Source organism: Terrapene carolina, unplaced genomic scaffold (genome assembly GCF_002925995.2).
Source record: "Terrapene carolina triunguis isolate 2854851 unplaced genomic scaffold, T_m_triunguis-2.0 Scaffold138, whole genome shotgun sequence".
In the NCBI taxonomy this organism is placed as follows: domain Eukaryota; kingdom Metazoa; phylum Chordata; order Testudines; family Emydidae; genus Terrapene; species Terrapene triunguis.
Genome location: NW_020664489.1, coordinates 5661388 through 5685098, shown reverse-complemented (window position 1 = coordinate 5685098; position 23711 = coordinate 5661388). Strand labels below are relative to the sequence as shown.

The following is a 23711-nucleotide window of genomic DNA, read 5'->3' as shown; positions in this document are numbered from 1 at the left end:
ACTCCACTATTTGCTATTCAGTCATTCTTTGCTCTTCTCAAGTTGACACAATAATTTATACTTAAGTCCCCTGGATGTTAACTGTCTGCCCTATTCAACCAGCAGCTTCAGGCCTAATCAATCAGAGAGTGACATGTCTCTTCAAATTCTCCCCACTTCCTCAGGCTTACTTTAAGAAACATTTTAATTATTTATAGTACCATAGCACCTAGGAGTCCTAGTCAGGGACCAGGATCCCGTTGTGCTAGGCATGATAGAAACACAAGAGCTCATACTACCTTATTAACCTATACTTGCTGTCAAGGCTTTACTATCGGATAGGAACAGATGTTTATTTGGAATTAGAAGTTACTTAGTACAATTCAGCCTAATTCAGCACCAAACCTATGTCAAGCTTTAAGTGCAGACTTGGCCTAAGCCACATTTATGCATGGCTAACAAACAAAGAATTGCAGAAATTTAAACTTTTTCTGCAACTAATCCAAAAGCATGATCTGTTAAATAAGTTAAATTCTGGGGAAAAGGACTTCATTATATTATATCTATAGGATATTTTCCATAATCTTGCCATAAATGTATAGTCAGCTACCAAGTATTTTAAAGTCTCCTGTTAGGATATAGATATTCTGGCCTGTCTGCAAAGGCCTATACTTTAAGAATTTAGGTGTATTCTTATCACTAAGCTAGTTATAGAGGTATAAAAGAAAGAATCAAAATTACTGCCTGTCTGTGTAAGGGCCTTCTCTTACTGTGACAGTCTGGGGCCCTGTTCTTAAGCTACGGCCTTCGGCTAAGTAGCAGAGGCAGCCATAAACTGGGAAGTGTATGGTCACATCCTTACATTCCAAACTAGTCACATTGAAATAAGGTGCTATTGGGCTGTTAGGAATATCAGGACAGGATTGTATTCCTATCACCTCCAGAGAAAGGGAAGAGCCTAGAAGATGTAAAAGGAAACTTAGTTTGATAGCATCCTGTCTGACAAGAACTCATTTATCAATAGCTGGGATGTGAAATCCTCATTTCTGTATTTTTCTATCACTGTAGTCTCCACTTCCCTATTGTCTGTCTGTATAATCTCTGTCTGGTTCTGTGATTGTTTCTGTCTGCTGTATAATTAATTTTGTTGGGTGTAAACCAATTAAGGTGGTGGGATATAATTGGTTAAATAATTATGTTACAATGTGTTAGAATTGGTTAGTTAAATTTCATTAAAATGACTAGTTAAGGTATAGCTAAGCAGAACTCAAGTTTTACTATATAGTCTGCAGTTAATCAGGAAGTAAGGGGGGAATGGGAACAGGGAATGGGGGTGGGAGAATTGGAATCATGTTTCGCTAAGGGGGAAAATGGGAACAGGGACACAGGCAAGGCTCTGTGGTGTCAGAGCTGGGAAAGGGGACACTGAGGAAGGAAACTGAAATCATGCTTGCTGGAAGTTCACCCCAATAAACATTGAACTGTTTGCACCTTCGGACTTTGGGTATTGTTGCTCTCTGTTCATGCGAGAAGGACCAGGGAAGTGAGAGAGTGAAGGAATAAGCCCCCTAACATCTCCCCTTCCACATTTTCTTTTCTGTATTCTGAACATGCACATTTTGATTTATGTAAATCAAAATTTGATCTATTTTATTTAGGGAAATACTGCCTCAACTGCCTATGAAGAGTAGTACATACCCATCTTAAGTTCAGAAGGAAGCACACAAAAAAACAAGGAAATTAACCACAGAGTTGCTAATCTGACAGAGAATGGTAGATATTACCCCAATCCAATAAAACATATAAACAGGTACTGTTAAGCAAATGCACAGTTCAATGGGACTATTCATAGGTTTAGAATAAGCATAAGCTTAAGTGCTTTACTGAATCAGGGCCTTAATGAGAATCCAACTCCACAGAAATTGTGCAAGAACAGCCAAAGAGGGTAGGAGAGGCACCAAAAAAAACAGTTACCTTTGTAACTGTTGTTCTTCGAGATGTGTTGCTCATATCCATTCCAATTAGGTGCGCGCGCGCTGCATGCACGATCGTCGGAGAATTTTCTACCCTAGCAACACCCGGTGGGTCGGCTGTGGAGCCCCCTGGAGTGGCGCCTTCATGGCGCTGGAAATATACCCCAGCCGACCCAGCGCCCCCTCAGTTCCTTCTTGCCGGCTACTCCGACAGTGGGGAAGGGGGGCGGGTTTGGAATGGATATGAGCCACACATCTCGAAGAACAACAGTTACAAAGGTGAGTAACCATTTTTTCTTCTTCGAGTGCTTGCTCATATCGATTCCAATTAGGTGACTACCAAGCCTTACCTAGGCGGTGGGGTCGGAGTGAGACATTGCTGAGTGCAGAACCGCTGATCCAAATGCAACATTGTCTCTGGACTGCTGTACAAGCGCATAGTGAGCGGCGAAGGTGTGGACCGATGACCAAACCGCCGCTCTACAAATGTCCTGGATCGGGACGTGAGCCAGGAAGGCAGTTGAGGAGGCTTGGGCCCTCGTGGAGTGGGCGGTGAGGCGCGGCGTTGGGGCACCAGCCAGGTCGTAGCAAGCACGAATGCAGGACGTAATCCAAGAGGAGAGAGGTTGCGAGGAGACCGGTAAGCCTTTAATCCGGTCGGCCACTGCAACGAAGAGTTGCGTTGTCTTCCTAAACGGCTTCATACGCTCAATATAGAAAGCAAGGGGCCTGCGTACGTCCAAGGAGTGCATACACTGGTCTTGACGCGTGGCGTGCGGCTTAGGATGGAAGACCGAGAGAAATATATCCTGGGTCACATGAAAAGCTGATACCACCTTGGGAAGAAAGGCAGGGTGGGGGCGAAGTTGCACCTTGTCTTTATGGAAGACTGTGTATGGAGGCTCAGACGTGAGCGCTCTGATTTCAGAAACACACCTTGCTGAAGTGGTGGCTACAGGGAAGGCTGTCTTCCAAGATAGGTAAAGGAGTGAGCAGGTAGCCAATGGCTCGAACGGGGGCCCCGTGAGCTTGGAGAGAACCAGGTTAAGATCCCACACCGGAACCGGTTGACGTTGCTGTGGGTATAGACGGTCTAAGCCCTTGAGCAATCTGACGACCATCGGGTTAGAGAAGACCGAGGAAGCGTGTTCTCCTGGGTGGAACGCCGATATAGCAGCCAGGTGAACCCTGACCGAAGATATCGCCAAGCCCTGTTTTAGGGATAGGAGATATTCAAGTATAAGCGGAATTGACGCCTGCAAGGGGGGCGTGGCCCGCTGCTCGCACCAACAGGAGAAACGCTTCCACTTGGCCAAGTAAGTGGTCCGTGTAGAGGGTTTCCTACTTCCCAGCAGAATCTGTTGCATGGGATGTGAGCATCGTAGCTCTGTCCGATTCACCCATGGAGCATCCACGCTGTAAGATGGAGCGATTGTAGGTCGGGGTGACAGAGTCTGCCGTGGTCCTGAGAGATCAAGTTCTGGCACAATAGAAGCGTGATCGGAGTGTGTACCGATAGCTCCAGAAGCGTGGTGTACCAGTGCTGTCTTGGCCAAACTGGAGCGACTAGAATCATACGTGCCTTGTCTCTGCATAGCTTGAGCAGTACCCTGTGGACCAGTGGAAATGGAGGGAAAGCGTAGAACAGCTGGTCTTTCCACGATAGCAGGAAAGCATCCGACAGGGAGCCCGGAGATCGCCCTTGGAGGGAGCAGAACACGTGGCACTTCCTGTTGGCGCGTGAGGCAAACAGGTCGACCTGGGGAAATCCCCACCTCTGGAAGATGGAATGGATGATATCTGGGCGAATCGACCACTCGTGCGTCTGGAAGGAACTGCTGGGACGGTCCGCTAGAGCGTTCTGGACTCCAGGGAGGAACGATGCCATGAGATGTATCGAGTGGGCAATGCAGAACTCCCACAGGCGAATGGCCTCTTGGCATAGGAGGGACGACCAGGCTCCTCCTTGCTTGTTGATGGAGAACATGGCCGTGGTGTTGTCTGTGAGGACTGACACGCAACGGCCATGTAGGAGACCGAGAAATGCCTGACAGGCTAGGCGCACCACCATCACCTCTCTAACATTGATGTGCAGAGCTAGTTGGGATGCAGTCCACAGGTCCCGTGTATGGTGCTCTCCAAGGTGAGCGCCCCAACCTAGAGATGAAGGTACAGGGAGGGTTGTGGGGCGTGAAACGTCACTCCTGCGCAAACCGCCTTGTGGTCCAGCCACCAGGTGAGAGAGGTCAAGACCGAGTTCGGAACCGTGACCACCATGTTCAGGTTGTCCCGATAAGGACGGTACACCGATGACACCCAGGCCTGAAGTGGGCGAAGCCGAAGTCTGGCATGACTGGTTACGTAAGTGCAAGAGGCCATGTGTCCCTACAGGCCGAGGCACGTCCTTATCGTGGTAATCGGGAAGACCTGGAGTCCGTGGATGATGTTTGTGATGGTGTGAAACCGAGTGTCTGGCAGAAGAGCTCGGGCGAGTCTGGAGTCTAAGATTGCCCCGATAAACTCTATTCTCTGGGTTGGCTCCAGAGTGGACTTTTCTTTGTTGAGTAAGATGCCTAACTCGTGGAATGTTTGTAGTGTTATCTGGACGTGGGCTTGAACTTGCTCCCTGGTGTGGCCGCGCACCAGCCAGTCTAGATACGGGAACACCTGTATCCTTTGTCGACGAAGGTATGCTGCCACGACAGCCAGACATTTGGTGAACACTCTCGGAGACGTGGACAAGCTGAAGGGAAGGATGGCAAATTGGTAGTGCATGTTGTTTACTACAAATCGAAGGAAGCGCCTGTGTGGAGGGTAGATTGCTATATGAAAATATGCGTCCTTCATGTCGAGGGCGGCGTACCAGTCTCCAGGATCCAGGGAAGGGATGATGGTCCCCAAGGAGACCATGCGGAACTTCAACTTTACTATGAATTTGTTGAGTCCGCGTAAGTCTAAAATGGGTCGCAGACCCCCTTTTGCCTTGGGGATCAGGAAGTAGCGGGAGTAAAACCCCCTGCCCCTTAACTCTGATGGAACCTCCTCTATGGCCCCCATAGAAAGGAGCCCAAAAACCTCCTGTGTAAGGAGATGCTCGTGAGAAGGGTCCCTGAAGAGGGACGGGGAGGGGGGGTGGGAGGGGGAGAACGAAGAAAACTGGAGAGCGTATCCCCTCTCCACCGTGCGAAGGACCCAACGGTCCGAGGTTATAAGGGACCAAGCACGGTGGAAACGGGAGAGGCGATCCCGAAATAAAGGGAATGGATCCTGGGTAGTGGCTAGTACGCTGTCCTCGAGTGCACCTTCAAAAATTTTGCCTAGGCCCTGAAGGTGGTCTAGGAGGGCCTTGGTTCTGACCGGATTGGGGGCCAGTCGACCTCCTTCTACCACCTCGCCCCCACCTTCTGGGGAAGTCCTGTCTTGGACGAGAGCAGGAGGGTAGAACCTCTGTGGCTGGGACCTAAAGGGCCTGCGCTGGGGTCCTGGGACATGCATCCCCAGGGAGCGCATGATGGTTCTGGAGTCCTTGAGACTCTGCAACCGAGAGTCCGTCTTGTCCGAGAACAACCCTTGGCCCTCGAATGGCAGATCTTGCAGGGTCTGCTGCAGTTCTGGCGGAAACCACGATACCTGAAGCCAGGAGACGCGTCTCATGGCTATCCCAGACGCTAGTGTCCTGGCGGCAGAGTCCGCTATGTCCAGGGAGGCCTGTAAGGAGGTCCTAGCCACCTTTTTACCTTCCTCCACTAGGGCCCCAAACTCCTCTCTCGAGTCCTGGGGGACCAACTCTTTAAATTTACCCATGGAATTCCATGAGTTGTAATTGTACCGACTCAAGAGCACCTGTTGGTTTGCGGCTCTGAGCTGCAGACCCCCTCGCTGAGTAAACCTTACGTCCAAACAAATCGAAGCATTTGGCGTCCTTCGATTTGGGTGCTGCCGCTTGCTGACCATGGCGCTCTCTTGCGTTCACTGAGGAGACTACCAGTGAACACGGCGGAGGATGTGTGTAGAGGTACTCATGGTCTTTAGAGGGGACAAAGTACTTCCTCTCTACACCTCTGGCAGTGGGAGGGATGGAGGCCGGGGTTTGCCATATGGCATTAACGTTAGCCTGGATCGTGCGAATAATGGGCAACGCCACCCGGGATGGGGCATCAGCTGAGAGGATGCTCACCACCAGGTCCTCCACCTCCTCCTCTGCCTGTAGGTCCATGTTCCATGCCACCCTACGTAGCAGGTCTTGGTGGGCACGGAGGTCTATTGGAGGTGGGCCTGAGGTTGTTGTGCCAGCCACCGCCTCATCTGTGGAAGATGAGGACGACGCCTCAGGGGGTAAAGGATCCAGAGGTGGGTCCGGCTCCAAGGGTCCCTGATGTGCAGGATCCCCTGCACTGGGGTCTGTGACCTGCGTGGGTGTTGGCACAGGAGCCTCCATGCCCCCTGGGGGAGGACGGGTGATGGTGACCTCAGGTACCCTGGGCTCAGAGTGTGCTGAGCGAGAGGCCGCTGGTGGAGCCCCTTGTGCCTGGTGATATGCCCATAGGGTCCAGAAAGACCAATGTGCAGGGTCCTGTCTAGGGTCCTCTGCCCCCTCCTGCCAATGGCCCAAGTTGTCCACAGCCTGACCCTGAGCAGGGTATGCTGATCGGGAGGCCCCTTCCGGCGAACGAGATGCCGATCTTGCGAGCCAGGGCAGTACCAAGCATGATTGCAGAGGCTCGTCCTGGAATGGTGCCGAGCGGTGCCGGTCCACAGGCGAGCGGTCTCTGCGCGGTGCCAGGGAGCGGAACCGGGATCGAGAACGGTGCCGATGGCCATGCCGGTACCAGGATCCCGATCTGGATCGCGAAGACGAAGACCGTCTGGACTCTGACCGGTACCGATGCTCGGGTCAGTGCCGAGAAGTGGACCAGTGCCGGGAGGAAGATCTGGGCCGCGAGTACGACCGGCGCCGAGATGAAGACTGGTGCCGGGACTGCGAGCGGCGTCGGGACCTGCTCCGAGACCGGGAGCGGCGCCACAAGTCCACGCTCGGAGATGGAGGGCGTATCAGGGCAGGCTTGCCCCTGGATTGCACCGTGCGGAGCACATGCGGTGCCGCAGTCTGCAGTATGAGATGGCGCCGGCTCCGTGACTGCGATGAGGTCCTTCGCCGTCGCAAATGTCTCCAGCATAGAGGGGAGACAGGGCTCAACCACAGGACGAGGCGAGGAGCCAGTCCGCACCGGACTCAACGGCCCTACAACCGTCAACGGTGTCGACGATGCCTGCACCCTCTGGCGCTCAGAAGCCGGACGCGACTCCACCACCGGTTCGGGGGGAGCCGGTGCCTGTTGTACGGCAGTGTCCTGGTTCTTACAGGGTCTTTTATGTCCCGGAGATGGGGAACGGCGCCGAGGGGCTTGCGGCGAACGCGGTGCCGACGGAGGACGGTGCCGTGGGGCCTTATCCGCATCTCCTCGTGGTGCAGTACCCGAGGGCGCCACCGGGGCGCTGCGCACCGAGGCGCTCAGTGCCGGAACTTGGCGCGCCGAAGGAGGATCTGGGCTAAGTGCCGCTTCCATAAGGAGCTGCTTAAGTCTAAAGTCCCGCTCCTTTTTGGTCCTGGGCCTGAAAGCCTTGCAGATCTTACACTTATCCGTCTGGTGAGACTCCCCTAGACACTTCAGACAAGAGTCGGGAGGGTCTCCCGTTCGCATAGGCTTAGCACAGGTCGCGCACGGCTTAAAGCCAGGAGCCTTGGGCATGAGCCCGGCTGCGCGCCGGGGGAATAAAGGGGGGGATAAAAGCCCCCTTTACCCCCGCTAACTATTTATAACTACTCTATAAAACTATTAACAACAAAACTACTATATACAAGAACTAACGAGTAAAGCTAGGGAGAGTGGAGAACAGCTATGCCGCACTCCACAGTTCCAACGACCGTCATGGGCGCCACTCCAGGGGGCTCCACAGCCGACCCACCGGGTGTTGCAAGGGTAGAAAATTCTCTGACGATCGTGCACACAGCGCGCGCACACCTAATTGGAATCAATATGAGCAAGCACTCAAAGAAGAAGGTCACAGACCAAGATAATGACAAGAGCAGATACAGAATGTTTTTGTGATAAGATAAACAATTCCAATATAACCTACAGGAATACGGAACTTTGATGTTAAGTAAATGAAATCTGAAATATTTCAAATTGAATCGAAGTTTCTCTTTACCCTACCTTCTCTGCAGTTTTTAAACGCTCAAGATTAAAAGCAGTTATCCACAAAGCTTCATCAATGTCTTGTTCAGTTTTATTGTCCTGGGGGAAAAGTTACAATAGTAAACTGTTTGTATTAAAAAAAAAATTATATATTTGACAACATTTTCAGAATTCGTACAAACCTTGGAGCAAGGACCTCGAATTCATATGAAACATTATGCATCCATTTGGGACTTAGTAATAAATAATTCTATGAATAAATGATAAAAACTGCTTTAAAACACCTATACAGTAAGATGCATTGCACAGCCAGCTAAAGAAAAAGCAGTTGCCTTAGCAACTGCAGTTCCTAGAGGGGACTGCATGTGCGAATCCAAGTTCTTAGAACAGTGGTTCAAGGGCTGGAGCACCCATGGAAAAAAAATTAGTGGGTGCTTAGCATCCACTGGCAGCCAGCTTCCCTCCTCCCGCCTGCCAGCAGCCGGATCAACGCCTCCCCCTCCCTCCCAGTGCCTCCTGCATGCTGTGATCAGCTGTTTTGTGGCGTGCAGGAGGCTCAGGGAGGAACAGGGACGGGGCACACTCAGGGGAGGGGGCAGGGCATGGGTGGGGACTTGGGAGAAGGGGTGGGGTGGGGCAGGGCCTGCGGCAGAGTGGGGACAAGAAGAGACGGGATAGTGGTGGGGGAAAGGGGCGGGACCTGGGGCTGAGCAGGGGGTTGAGCACCCCCCGGGGTCCGGAGGAAGCCAGCACCTATGCATGGATGAGTCCTGGAAGAAGTTTAAACAGTGGTGGCGGTGATGATTTGTGATACATGATGGCAATAAATTGAGTGGAGTGGAGACTAGAAAGTACCTTACTGCTAACCATAGGTGGTCAGGAAGCTGTACACCTTTTTAACAGCTTCCAGCTCTCCCCTGAGGACAGTGAAGATTTTGAGAAAATCCTAGCAGTGCTTTCCTACAAAGCATGAAACTTACGAAAGCTTCTTTTCCACATAAGAGTAAAAAAGGAACTGAGGATTACAACACAGACTTGAAGAGTAAAAGCCAGTGCTGCAACTTTAGGCCTTATGGAGATTCCTTGATTAGATAGCTTTGCATTGTTAAACCTGCCACCAGCCTATCGGAGCATCTATTTACAGACTTAACTTTGGAAAAAGCCACAAACATTTGCAAAGCAGCAGAACACGCAAACTGCAAATGCAAACATTAATCAAAGCGGATAACAGGGACACTGTGCAGAAGGTCATTGCACAGCAGGACAGAAAGGAAACATGCACAAAAAAGCGACACACTGACAACAATCAATATAAGGAAGGGTGAAAAAAAAACATTCTATGGAAGGGCTAGACCAAACAAATGTGTGGGAAGTTCATGGAAACATACATACAGACAGTGCTCAGCATTTGGACAAAAGTGCAGTGTGTCACAAGTACAACTATTTTGCTAACCAATCGAGACATCAGAAAACTGATGCAATGCAGGAATATGGCGATAGCTCCACTGAGGAAGCAGTGTATGCTGATGCCATGCAGCAATGGCTGCCAGTACACAATAACAAGTTCGTCACTCTTAATACTAGTGGTTCACAAATCACACATACAGTAGATTCAGGTGCTGACACCAATGTAATTGCCACACTAGTGCTGCTAACTTTAAAATATAAGCCCCCCACAGGAGAAACAGGCAAATGTCCTGACAGCTTACAATGCACTCCCCCTATTTCTGTGGTGGGCAGATGCCAGCGCAATCTGACACACAAGAAAGAAAAGACTAAGAATACCTTTATTAATTAATTATTATTATTATAGGAGATAGAAAACCAATACTGGGCCTGTAATCAAGTCAACAATTGGGACTCATATGCAAGCTATTTAATATAGAATACAACTTGCTGCAAGACATCTAAACCTTAGTAGAGAAATACACAGAGGTGTTCAAAGGTTTGGGAAAACTGCCAGTCATGCACAAAATAATTTTGAAGAAGGATGCAAACCCTTGTTTATATGCATCCAGGAAGGTACTTGTGGCCCTGAGAGGCAGACACCAGCAAGAACTGCAATAGAAGTAATAGAAAGAGTTGAGAAACCTACAGGTTTGGTGCATAGGCGCCGAGTCCGTGGGCGCTCCAGGGCTGGAGCACCTGCGGAAAAAAATTAGTGGGTGCTTAGCACTCACTGGCAGCCAGCTCCTCCCATTCACCTGTGGCTCCAACAATCAACTCCCCCCCCTTCCTCCAAGCACCTCTGCCCTGTCAGTTGTTTTGGAGAATACAGGAGGCGCTGGAGGGAGGGAGGGGGAAGAGTAGGGGATGGGGCATGCTAAGGGGAGGGGGCAGAACTGGGCAGGAATTGGAGAAGCGGGGACTTGGGGGAAAGGATAGAGTGGGGGCAGGGCCTGGGGCAGAGCTGAGGCTTGAGTACCCCCGGGCCAGGAGGAAGCCAGTGCCTATGGTTGGGTGCACTCACCGATGATAGTACAAAAAAAATGTGGATAAAAACGTAAGAACAGCCATACTGGGTCAGACCAAAGGACTTCTGACAGTGGCCAATGTCAGGTACTTCAGAAGGAATGAACAGAACAGGTAATTATCAAGTGATCAATCCCATGTCATTCATTCCCAGCTTCTGGCAAACAGAGGCTGGGGTCACCATCCCTGACCATCCTGGCTAATAGCCATTGATGGATCTATCCTCCATGAATTTGTCTAGTTCTTTTTTGAACCCTGTTGTAGTTTCGGTCTTCACAACATCCTCTGGCAAGGAGTTCCACTGGTTGACTGTATGTTGTGTGAAGAAATACTTTGTTTGCTTTAAACCTGCTGCCTATTAATTTCATTTGGTGATCCCTAGCCCTTGGGAATGAGGAGTAAACAACACACTTCCTTATCTACTTTCTCCACACCAGTCATGATTTTATAGACCTCTATCATATCCCCCCATAATCATCTCTTTTCCAAGCTGAAAAGTCCCAGTCCTATTCATCTCTCCTCATATGGAAGTCATTCCATTCCCCTAATCATTTTTGTTGCTTTTTCTGAACCTTTTCCAATTCAAATATATCTTTTTTGAGATGGGGTGACCAAATCTGTATGCAGTATTCAAGATGTGGGCGTACCATGGATTTATATAAAGGCATTATAATATTTTCTGTCTTATTATCTATCCCTTTCTTAATGATGCCCAACATTCTGTTCGCTTTTTTGACTGCTGCTGCACATTGAGTGGATGTTTTCAGAGAACTATCCTCAATTGACCACAAGATCTCTTTCTTGAGTGGTAACAGCTAATTTAGACCCCATCATTTTATATGTATAGTTGGGATTATGTTTTTCAATGTGCATTACTTTGCATTTATCAACATTGGGCAACAAAATGGCAGATGAAATTCAGTCACCCAGTTTTGTGAGATCCTTCTGTAGCTCTTCGCAGTCTGCTTTGGACTTAACTATCTTGAATAGTTTTGTATCATCTGCAATTTTTGCCACCTCGCTATTTACCCCTTTTTCTAGATCATTTATGAATATGTTGAACAGTACTGACCCCAGTACAGAACCCTGGGGGACACCACTATTTACCTCTCTCCATTCTGAAAACTAACCATTTATTCCTACCCTTTGTTTCCTATCTTTTAACCAGTCACTGATCCATGAGAGGACTTTCCTTCTTATCCCATGACAGCTTACTTTGCTTAAGAGCCTTTGGTGAGGGACCCTGTCAAAAGCTTTCTGGAAATCTAAGTACACTATATCCAGTGGATTCCCCTTGTCCACATGCTTGTTCACCCCCCTCAAAAAATTCTAGTAGATTAGTGAGGCATGATTTCCCTTTACAAAACCCATGTTGACTCTTCCCCAACAAATTATGTTCATCTGTATGTCTGACAATTCTGTTCTTTAATATAGTTTCAACCAGTTTACCCAGTACTGAAGTCAGGCTTACTGGCCTGTAATTGCCAGAATCACCTCTACAGCCTTCTTTAAAAATTATCATCACATTAGCTATCCTCCAGTCATTTGGTAAAGAAGCTGATTTAAATGATAGGTTACAAATCACAGTTAGTAGTTCTGCAATTTCACATTTGCATTTCTTCAGAACTCTTGGGTGAATACTATCTGGTACTGGTGACTTATTGCTGTTTAATTTATCAATTTGGTCCAAAACCTCCTCTGACAACACCTCAATCTGGGACAATTCCTCAGATCTGTCACCTAAAAAGAATGGCTCAGGTTTGGGAATCTCCCACATATCCTCAGCTGTGAAGACCGATGCAAAGAATTCATTTAGTCTTTCCGCAATGGCCTTATCATCCTTGAGTGCTCCTTTAGCATCTCGATCATCCAGTGGCCCCACTGGTTGTTTAGTAGGCTTCTTGCTTCTGATGTACGTAAAAAAAAAATTTGCTATTACTTTTTGAGTCTTTGGCTAGCTGTTCTTCAAATTCCTTTTTGGCCTTTCTAATTATATTTTTACACTTCATTTGCCAGAGTTTATGCTATTTTCCTCAATAGGATTTAACTTCCACTTTTTAAAGGATGCCTTTTTGCCTCTCACTGCTTCTTTTACTTTTTTGGTTAGCCACTTTTTTGGTTCTCTTACTATGTTTTTTAATTTGGAGCATACAGTAACTCTTCACTTAAAGTCGTCCCGGTTAACGTTGTTACGTTGCTGATCAATTAGGGAACATGCTCATTTAAAGTTGAGCAATGCTCCCTTATAATGTTGTTTGGCAGCCGCTTGCTTTATCCACTGCTTGCAGGAAGAGCAGCTCGTTGCAGCTAGCTGGTGGGGGCTTGGAACCAGGATGGCCCAGCAGCCCCCCCCCCCCCCCCCATCAGCTCCCTGCTCCCCTCAGTTCCCTGTGCGGCAGCCAGCCAGTAGGCTATCAATTGCCAGCAGTTCAGCTGTCCCTCCCCCCACTGCCATGTGCTGCTCCTGCCCACTGCCTTGGAGCTGCTCTCGGGAGCCTCCTGCTTGCTGTGCGGGGGGGGAGGGGGGGGAGAGGGTGGATAATGTCAGGGTTTCCCCTTCCCCCCTGCTCCTGTCCCCCGCTTACTCCTTCTCCATATAGAGCAGGGTGGAGACAGGACAGGGCTCAGGACGGAGAGAGCTTGCTGACCGCAGCTGCTGTCTCAACTTGCTGATATACTTAAAAAGGCAGTTTACTTAGAGTGGGGTCAGCGTGCTTAAAGGGGCACTGCACATCTCTCTCTTTGTCCCACACACAGGGTGTGTGTCTCTCTGTCTGCCATGCTGTCTCCCCTCCCTACATTTGTGCTGCCTTGTAGAGTGTGAGGCTACATTAACAACGTTTTAACCCTTGAGGGCTCAGACGAATGCTAGTTCATCATTTAGCAATAAGGCAGTCCCTGGGAAATATCCCACCCTCTTCCACTCTCTGACTTCACCACCTCAACCAAGCTTCACAATCATCATCGCGGTGTACAGTATTAAATTGTTTGTTTAAAACTTATAGAGTGTGTGTGTGTGTGTGTGTGTGTGTATTTTTAAATGCGGGGGTGTGTGTGTTACGTTCTAGGGAAATTCTTTTCACTGGAACGTAACCCTCCCATTTACATTAATTCTTATGGGGAAATTGGATTCGCTTAACATTGTTTCGCTTAAAGTCGCATTTTCCAGGAACATAACTAGAATGCAAAGTGAGGAGTTACTGTACATTTAAGTTGAGCCTCTATTATGGTGTCTTTAACAAGTTTCCATGCAGCTTGCAGGGATTTCAGTTTTGGCACTATATCTTAATTTCTGTTTAACTAACTTCTTCATTTTTGTGTAGTCCCCCTTTTTGAAATTAAAATCTACCATGGTGGGCTGCTGTGGTGTTTTCCCCAAGCACAGGGAAGCTAAATTTAATATTATGTTCACTATTACCAAGCATATTACACCTCTACCCCAATATAACGCTGTCCTTGGGAGCCAAAAAAATCTTACCGCGTTATAGGTGAAACCACGTTATATCGAACTTGCTTTGATCCCCTGGAGTGCGCAGCCCCACCCCCCCGGAGCACTGCTTTACCGCGTTATATCCGAATTAGTGTTATATTGGGTCGCGTTATATCGGGGGAGAGGTATACTTTGAGTTTGTGTCTTGATCCCAGGGAATTAATCACGAACATAAAAAGGGAGCATTATCACATACTGACCAGATATAAAGTTTTGGGAGAGATGGGAGGATGCCAAATTTTTCATCATTCCAGATGCACCTAATAGGTTTTGGCAAATTCCCTTGATCTCTGAGAGCTCACAGCTGTGTACTTCTAACACTCCCTTTAGCAGATACTGCTTCCAAGTCTACCTTTTGGAATTTGCTCTGCACCTGAAGTATTCCACAGAACCATACAGCACTTACTGGATGGCACTGAAAGGCGTCAAGGTGTGCAGAGATGATATTCTCACCTGAGACACTGCAGAACAGGAATACAATGTAAGGCTTGCAAAAATTCTGCAGATTGCCAGGGATAAAAGGATTGAAGTTGAAGAAAAAGTGCCAGTTCACAAAGACAGAACTTCTCTATTTGGGGGAAATCCTGTCAGAAAGTGGTGCCAAGCCAGATCCAGCAAAAGTACAAGCCATCCTTAGAATGCCAAGCCCAAAGCAAAAAAGATTTACACTGGTGTACAGGTATGGTGACCTGGCTGGGCAAATTCATAACCTGGCTGATAAAATTATGAGAAAACTATTACTTAATGGTATGGAACAAACTGGACTAAACAGCATGAAATTAATACAACAAACTGAAAACGTTACTTAAATATTGTAGTGTGGGAGCTCATGTGACATATCATGCCCTACAAAGATACCACAGATGCTGAAAAGGTTTAGTGCTCCTCCAAAAGAAAGGCTGTGACTGGAGTCCAGAAAGCATATGCCTAGATTGCTTTCGCAAATAGAGTACAAATACACACATATTGAAAAGAAAACCCTGGGAACTGCATTTGGCTGTGACACTTGTTACAACTACGTTTATGGAATATCTTTTGTAATTGAAACTGGTCTTAAACCATTGATAGCCATTGCAAAAAAGGACCTGTGGAAGACACCACCTAGAATTCAAAGACTTCTAATAAAGCTTCTAAAAATATGACTATAGCATTGAATTCACTCCAGGAAATCGTTTAATTGTGGTAGATACCCTATCCAGGATCTGGGATTAATCTGAGAACTGAAGATCCAGAAACGTGCGTGCGTGTACACACACACACAGATTCATGTCAACATGGTAAAATATTCAGGACCCCACTTCACCTCACTCATGGTCAAAGCTAAAAGTGCTGTAGTGAAGGATGAGATGCTGCCACCCATGATTCATACTCTATACTCTGACAGAGAAAACAATTCATGCCTAAAACAGTATGTTCCCTTCAGCCATGAGCTGTCTATGGTTGAATGTGTCCTTCTCATAGGTAAAAGCATTGTGATTCCATCTGAACTCAGAAAAAAACATGGTAAAGGCCATTCATGAAGGTCACTTGGGTACAGAGAAGTGCAAAAGAAGGGCATGGGAAGCACTCTATTGCCTAAGCATGAACAACTACATCACTGATATGGTAAATATTTATGCCACATGCCAAGCCCATAGGCCAACCACACCAAAAGGACAAGTATTAAATATGGATGTGCCAGATGGTGAGTGGGTGGTAGATATCTTTACCCTAGAACAGGGGTGGCCAACCTGAGCCTGAGAAGGAGCCAGAATTTACCAATGAACATTGCCAAAGAGCCACAGTAATATGTCAGCAGTCCCCATCCGCTACCCCCCTCCAGCCCACCGGCAGCCCCGCCAATCAGCGCCTCCTCTTCCCTCCCCATGCCTCCCGCCGGCCGCAATCAACTGTCACAATCCATTAGAGGAGTGAAGTTCTGGAACAGCCTTCCAAGGGGAGTAGTGGGGGCAAAAGACATATCTAGCTTCAAGACTAAGTTTATGGAGGGAATGGTATGATGGAATAGCCTAATTTTGGCAATTAATTGATCTTTGATTATTAGCAGGTAAATATGCCCAATGGTCTGTGATGGGATGTTAGATGGGGTGGGATCTGAGTTACTACAAAGAATTCTTTCCTGGGTGCTGGCTGGTGAGTCTTGCCCACGTGCTCAGGGTTTAACTGATCGCCATATTTGGGGTCGGGAAGGAATTTTCCTCCAGGGCAGATCCGCAGAGGCCCTGGGGGTTTTTCACCTTCCTCTGCAGCGTGGGGCACGGGTCACTTGCTGGAGGATTCTTTGCACCTTGAGATCTTTAAATCACGATTTGAGGACTTCAACAACTCAGATATAGGTTAGTGGTTTGTTACAGGAGTGGGTGGGTGAGATTCTGTGGCCTGCGTTGTGCAGGAGGTCAGACTAGATGATCATAACGGTCCCTTCTGACCTTAAAGTCTATGAGTCTATGAGCTGTTTTGCAGTGTGCACTGGTGGGGAGGGGGGAGGAGCAAGGGCATGGCAGGCTTGGGGGAAGGGGCAGGGGCCTTGGGGGAAGGAGTGGATTGGTTAGGGTGACCAGATAGCAAGTGTAAAAAATTGGGACACTTCCCCCCCCCCCCTCCTCTCAGAGCCAGGGGAGGGGAATACTTGCCTATACAAGACAAAGCCTCTAATATTGGGACCTTTGATCACCCTAAGCCCAGGGCTCCCTAACACAGCTCAGCTGACTCAAGTCCCACTAATCCTGCACTTAAACTGCAGGGCAGACTCACCCAAAGTGGCCACTGACTCTCCTGCCTGGCTTCATAACCACCCCCACCCCGCTGCGGGAGATAGTTGGGGGGGCACAGGGGAAACTGCCCCACATCGAGGCACCACACGCCCCTGCTCTCTGCCACGGACCCCTCGGTGCCCTCCCTGCCTCCGGCTGCTGCAGGCTGCACTCCCCAGCCAAACACCCTCGTTGTGTCACGGCTGATGGCAGGCAGCGGCCCAGGCGGGCTGGCCATCTGGGGGTGGCATGGCGGGGGCCGGGTTGCTATTTACCCCTCTGGCGTGCACAGCGCCCAGCACTGAAAGGAGGCCGCGCACCGCAGGGAGCTGTCCGTGCGGTGAGTGGGGAGTGGAGCTATGCGGTCTGCAGGGCGGGGCATTGCCGGTGCCCCCTCCAGCTGCCCAGAGCCAGGCGGCGGCGGCTCCACCAGTGGCGCTGCGCCGCTGCTTTGGGGCAGACTTCTCCCCCAGCTCGCAGCCACGCCAGCTCACTGAGCTTCCCGGGATGGCAGGAGCCCGGGGTGGTGCTCTCCGACTCTTTGTGCCACGCACGGGGCCCCGACCCTAAGAGCCAGAGGGACCTGCCGGGGGGCGAGGTGGGGAGTCCCCAGCGGTGCTTACCTGGGACAGCTCCCGGGAAGCATCCAGCAGGTCCCTCTTGCTCCTAGAGTCGGGTCGGGTCAGGTGGGGTGGACGGGGTGGCGGAGGGCTCTCTGCCCGCTGCTGGCGCTTGCAAGCCCCGTCCCCGCAGCTCTGATTGGGCAGGAAGGAACCAGTGCAGCATGCAGAGACCCCCTCCGCCTCTGTGCCTAGTGGCCGCCAGCATTGCAGGCTCCTGCCGGCGGGCAGGCGCACCCCGAGCTGCCCCAGGAAGCACCACGCCAGCCCCGGGACTTTGGCGGTGACTCATGGTAAGCAGTCCCCGATATCGGGACAAAGGGCATCCCGACTGATGTGCGGTCGGGACGCGGGACAAATGTGTTAAAATCGGGACTGTCCGGTCACCCTAGGAGTGGTGGCAGGACTGGGGGCAGAGCAGGGGGCTGAACAGTGAACACCCCACAGCACACTGGAAAGTTATTATCTGTAGCTCCAGCCTTGGAGTCAGCGCATATGCAAGGAGCTGCATAATAACCTCTGAAGAGCCGCATGCGGCTCTGGAGCCACAGGTTGGCAACCCCTGCCCTAGAAGATAGACTATTTGGTTATATCTGATGCATACTTAAACTACCCAGAGGTAGAAATATTGACCGAGGTCACATCCAACCAGGTCATGTAGAAACTCAAGGGATGATGGAGGCCAGGGAGACCATGCGAAACTTCAACTTTCTGAGTGACTTGTTGAGGCGATACAGGTGCAGAATGGGTTTGAGGCCCCTTTTTGCTTTCAGGATTAGGAAGTAGTGGGAATAGAACCCCTTTCATGTCCCGAGGGATCTCCTCCACCGCCCCCAGGTGCAGGAGGTTCTTGACCTCTTGAATGAGGAGTTGCTCGTGAGAAGGGTCCCTGAAGAGGGATGGGTGGGAGAGAGGGGCGGCCGAAAATTACAGGGTATAGCCCTGACATACTATGTCTAGCACTCAGCGGTCTGAATGACCCGCGAACAGGCTGAACGGTAGGGACGAAGACAATTGAGGAAAGAACAAGGTGGATCCGGGGAGTTGACCGAGGCATCGCTCACAAGTACACCTTCAAAATGTGGGCTTCTGGTCCCCAGGATGCTTTGCCGGGCCAGGCTGCGTGGGTGAGTGGGAGGAGGAAGGGCAGCAATGACTAAAACTCATATCTCTATCACTTCCCCTTGCAGACCCATGATGAGGCTGCCAAGGCCTTGGCGGCAGGGGTGGCTGGCACTGCTTCCTTGCAGACTGCGGTGTATGCATACCCAGCGAGTGAAGGGTGGCCCGAGTGTCCTTTAAACCATGCAGCCTCACAGCCATTTGCCCTGCAAAAAGCCCATTCCCATTAAATGGGAGGTCCTGGATCGAGGTTTGCATCTCTTGGGACAGGCCAGCGGTCTGAAGCCAGGAGCTGCGCCTCATGACCATCGCTGAAATGACCACCTTAGCCGCCGAGTCCACTGCATCCCACACCATTTGGAGGAAGCACCTCGCTGCCACAGTACCGTCCTCAACCAGGGTGCTGAATTCTTGGGCCAAACCTTGAGGGAGGGACTTCTTGAACTTACGGAGGGAGTCCCATAAGTTAAAGTTGCACCTACCTGCCCAAGAAGGCCTAGTGGCTCGCCACCTGGAATTGCAGACTGGCTCTCAAATACATTTTTCTCCCGGAAATGTCCACTCTTTTGGCCTCTTTATTCTTGGGAGTTGAACTGGCATGCCCCCGTTTGTTCTTCTCGTTGGCCAGAGAGCAGACCACGAGCCCAGAGATGGGTGGGTATAAAAAGTTAAACGAACCCTTTAGCCGGGACAAAGTACTTCTTTTTGGCCCTTTTGGAGGTGGGAGGGATGGATGACGGGGTTTGCCAGAGGACCATGGCAATTTTCAGGACCCCGTCATGCACTAGTAGTGCAACAAGGGCAGGGGCAGAAGCCGAAAGCACACTGAACAAGGTGTCTGCCTGCCCGGCCATCTCCTCCACCTCTTTCTGAGTCCTGGGTCGAAAATTTTTACTGATACGATACTTGTCCTTCACATATGATTCCCCCAAGTACTTGAGGCAGCTGCTGTGGGGGTCACTTACAGGCATAGGCCTGTTACAGTCCGTGCAAGGCTTAAACCCCAGAGACCGGGGCATGCGCTGCCTGGGGCGAAGTCCCCACTGGGACTCTAACTACACTTAACTATTTAACACTAACTACTATAAACAACTATTTACAAGGCCCTAACGCTCAAAGTAAGAAGAGATGAAACCGCTAGCCCTTGCTATGCAAGGCAAAGCACTCCAACTAACCACCACAGGCAGAAAGAAGGAACTGAGAGGGTGCAGGGCCAGCAGCGCCTGATATACTGACACATGAGCTTGGCACTCAAGGGGGCGCCATAGCCAACCCTATGGATACTGCTAAGGCAAAAATCTCCAACAACCGTGCACGTGGGCACATGCACACCTAGAATAGAATCTACATGAGCAAGCACTTGAAAAACAACAATCACTTTAAATGTCTGGAAGACTCAGGTGTTTCTAAAAGAAAAGAACAGAACTCTAAAATGTACAGCTGGTCAGTCAGATGAGCACAGAATCCTGGTCTGTATCACATTGTCAAATACTTCATAATTTGTAGTACAGTGGCATGTAAATTCAAACAAAGATGCCTGACTTGTAAGATTACAGCCTTTCTGCCTGCACACTGTAAGAAGTGAAGCACTTGATATGAAAGTACACCTCTACCCAGATATAACGTGATCTGATATAACACGAATTCGGATATAACGCGGTAAAGCAGCGCTCTGGGTGGGCGGGGCTGTGCGCTCCAGCGGATCAAAGCAAGTTCGATATAACACGGTTTCACCTATAACGCGGTAAGGTTTTTTGGCTCCTGAGGACAGCATTATATCGGGGTAGAGGTGTAGTATAAAAATGACTATAAGAAGAAATAACATTTACATACCATGTCTTCTGTTGATGTAATCCAAACTGGTTTGAGATTCAGATGGTAGTCTGAATAAGTAGACTGAACATTTTTCTCTTTGACATCTGGGATGTAGCTCCTAATTTTACCAAAAAAGATATTTAACAAGTCATGCAGAAGAAATTGCATTTCTTAAAAATTATAGTGTTTTGAAAAATGCATTAAAGACCATTCTGATTCTCATTTTACACATTTTTCTCCCTTCTCCACACACCCCCTTATAGATTCTAAGGCCAAAAGGGAGCATTGTGATAATCTAGTCTGACCTCTTGTATAACACAGGCCACAGAACTTGACCAAAATAATTCCTGGAGCAGATCTTTTTAGAAAAACATCCAGTTGTGATTTTAAAAAATTGTAATGGAGACTCTACCATAATCCGGGGTAAATTGTTCCAATGGTTAATTACTCTCATTGTTAAAAATGTATGCTTCATTTCCAGTCTGAATTTGTCTTGCTTCAACTTCCAGCCACTAGATCATGTTATACCTTTCTCTGATAGATTGAAGAGCCCATTATTAAATATTAGTTCCCCACATAGGTACTTATAGACTGTAATCAAGTCACCCCTTAAACACCTCTTTGTTAAACTAAATAGATAGACCCAAGGAGTTCTATCACTGTAAAACATGTTTTCTAATCCTTTAGTCATTCTCATGGCTCTTCGCTGAACCCTCTTACATTTATCAACATCCTTCTTGAAATGTGGATACCAGAACTGGACACAGTATCCCAGTAGCCATCACACTAATGCCAAATACAAAAGTAAAAATAACCTCTCCACTCCTATTCCTACTACAGTGGGAGATGTTATAGAGGGGACAAGTTCTTAGATTTCTTTCCTTCCAGCATCATCTCAATCTTACTTGTATTCAGCTTTAGTTAGGTGCTCTTCAGTGGATTTCAGCAAAGCACTGAAAAACCCAGGAGATGCTGATTTTTGCATTTGATGTGAATGAGCTGTAAGCTTGGTGTCATGTAGATACTGCTAGCATGCCAACCTGCGTTGTCTAGTCTGTTCAACTGATTACTTATACATAGAGATAATATGGGAGGGAGGATTGAGACTTCAGTGCTTTCACTTGCAGAATGCCAGGAGGTGAAGGAACAGTTGCTTATGAACGACCCTCGAGGATTAGTCCAAGGAAGAGGATCTGAGCCATTTCACAGCAGTTGTTTTTCCCATCTTGAAATGGTAGCACTTGTACTTGGTGATCAATGATATCAAATGCCACAGACACGCCCAGTGGGATGATTGATCATTAAAGATGTACTTTCCTTATCATTGGACAGGAGGAAGTAATTCAACAAGTACTGTCTCTATACCATGCCCTGACCTATAGCCTTAATGAGAAGGATATCAGATACCAGGAGATGAAGATAATGTTTGAGACTCTTTTTTGGTACCTTCTCAATTAGTTTGTTCAGGAAACTGAGATTAGACGATGATGGTTTGTAAATTCTCTAGCATCAAGTGACAAATTTAGTACTGTTTAGACTATTAAAATGTAATGTAGGTGGTAGATTCTTCCCAAAAGATGCACTGACAATCCGCCAGCAGGGATATCAGGTTCTCTCTACTCTCTTGTACCAGGCAAGAGCAGCAAAATGAGCAGATATGCAGATGGTAGTCCTATCAAAATTTCCATGGCTCCTGTTTGTATGAATGGTGCATATTTCATAGATTCCAAGACCAGAATGAACATTATGGTCATCTAATCGGATCTCCTGCATAACACAGGCCATAGAACCTCCCCAAAAGAATGCTCGGAAGGAATGTGTTGAGTTCCTGGTCCTGCACTCAGTTTGTTATTTTTGGTGGACTTGAGACCACACCAGATGAGCATGACTACCTCTGAAAACAACAGTCTCACATCAGAAGTCTTGTGTTCTCAATTCATTGGAGGAAATTTGGGTCTATGAAGTGATTTACAGTCTGAACAAGTTCAGCAATACATGACTTTACTGAATCTATGTCAGAAGAAAGGGATCCTCTGACTCCTTTAAAGAGGTGGCATAGTTTGTAGAAGTTATTTGGGCCTAATTCTCATTTATACTAAAAAGACCACCTTTCTTCCATGCTGGCAGCATAAAGGGCCTTAAAATGGACATAAGCATAATTTACACTAAGTTCACTTTGGTGGTTAGGAATAAATGAGAAATAGGTCTCCAGTAGCTTAAGTATATTTGAATCAGAGCAGCCACCAACACTCACGTTTTTCTTTCTTCCCTATTTTTCTGTCACAGGTGGAATTGGAAAGAGTACTTTGGTGCTAGAATATCTATTAGCCCTACTCAGTATATCAATAACTTTTATGCAGCCCTTGGCCTCTTGGCTGGGCAGGCTGCCAACAAATAAAGTTTGGAACTTGGAAGAGTCTAAGAGTTTAAAGGCGAACGACAGTAATTTTTTTTTTTTTGCCAAGCAATGAGGCAATGTTTTAGTTCTGTTCAAAGGAGGAAGTGATAGGACCAGGACAGTGGGAATTTCTCAAGCCCACATCCAGTCCACAGTACAGTGGCTGTGTGAGTGAGTCCAGGGATTACTTGTAGAAACCTTAAGGTGTAGAGTTCAGATTTGATATTTTGGGCAATGGCTGCAGAGGTGTTGTCAGTGTGATGCTGAAATATCCCAAGACTTGAGTCTTGTGAACTTCATCACAATACCAGATGACATCTCTGTCACATCTGGATTCCCAGAATTCTCAGATAGAAGTCTTTTTGCTGGACCCACAGATGAAGTGGACCCACTCACAGAAGTTTGATTTGAGTGAGCCTTCCCTACAACTGAACTTGAAAGAGAATGGAATATCTATTCAGCCTCCAGATGTCCTCCCTCAGTCTGGTTACATGATGAACCATAGCTGCAGAGAGCTGGAAGGGACCTTAGAGGTCATGAAGTCCAGCCTGCTGTGCAGAGGCAGGACCAAGCAGACCTAAACCATTCCTAGCAGTAGTTTGTCTAACCTGTTCTTAAAAACCTCCAGTGATGGGGATTCCCCTGAAAGCTTTTTCCAGAGCTTAGCTTCCCTTATAGTTAAAAAGGTTTTCCTAATACCTAACCTACATCTCCCTTCTTGGGATTAAGCCCATTACTACTACTTCTACCTTCATTGGACATGGAGAACAATTGATTCTCCTCCTCTTTATAACAGCCCTTAACATATTTGAAGGGTTTCCTCTCAGTCTTCTTTTCTCAAGATTAAACAAGCCTTTTTTTTTTTTTTTTTTTTTTTTTTTTTTTTTTTTTT

The 23711-nt window shown here is 48.2% G+C and overlaps 1 protein-coding gene across 1 annotated transcript in view; it reads right to left on the bottom strand.

The window, feature by feature from the left end:
- Positions 1 to 23711, bottom strand: part of RNF17 (ring finger protein 17) — a 223743-nt gene that overhangs the window by 176812 nt on the left and 23220 nt on the right. The window contains exons 7-8 of the mRNA XM_026653404.1: positions 20440 to 20539; positions 8168 to 8248 (exon numbers count right to left, since the gene is read on the bottom strand). Coding sequence (XP_026509189.1) covers positions 8168 to 8248; positions 20440 to 20539 — 181 coding nt within the window. The remainder of the gene's footprint in view (positions 1 to 8167; positions 8249 to 20439; positions 20540 to 23711) is intronic.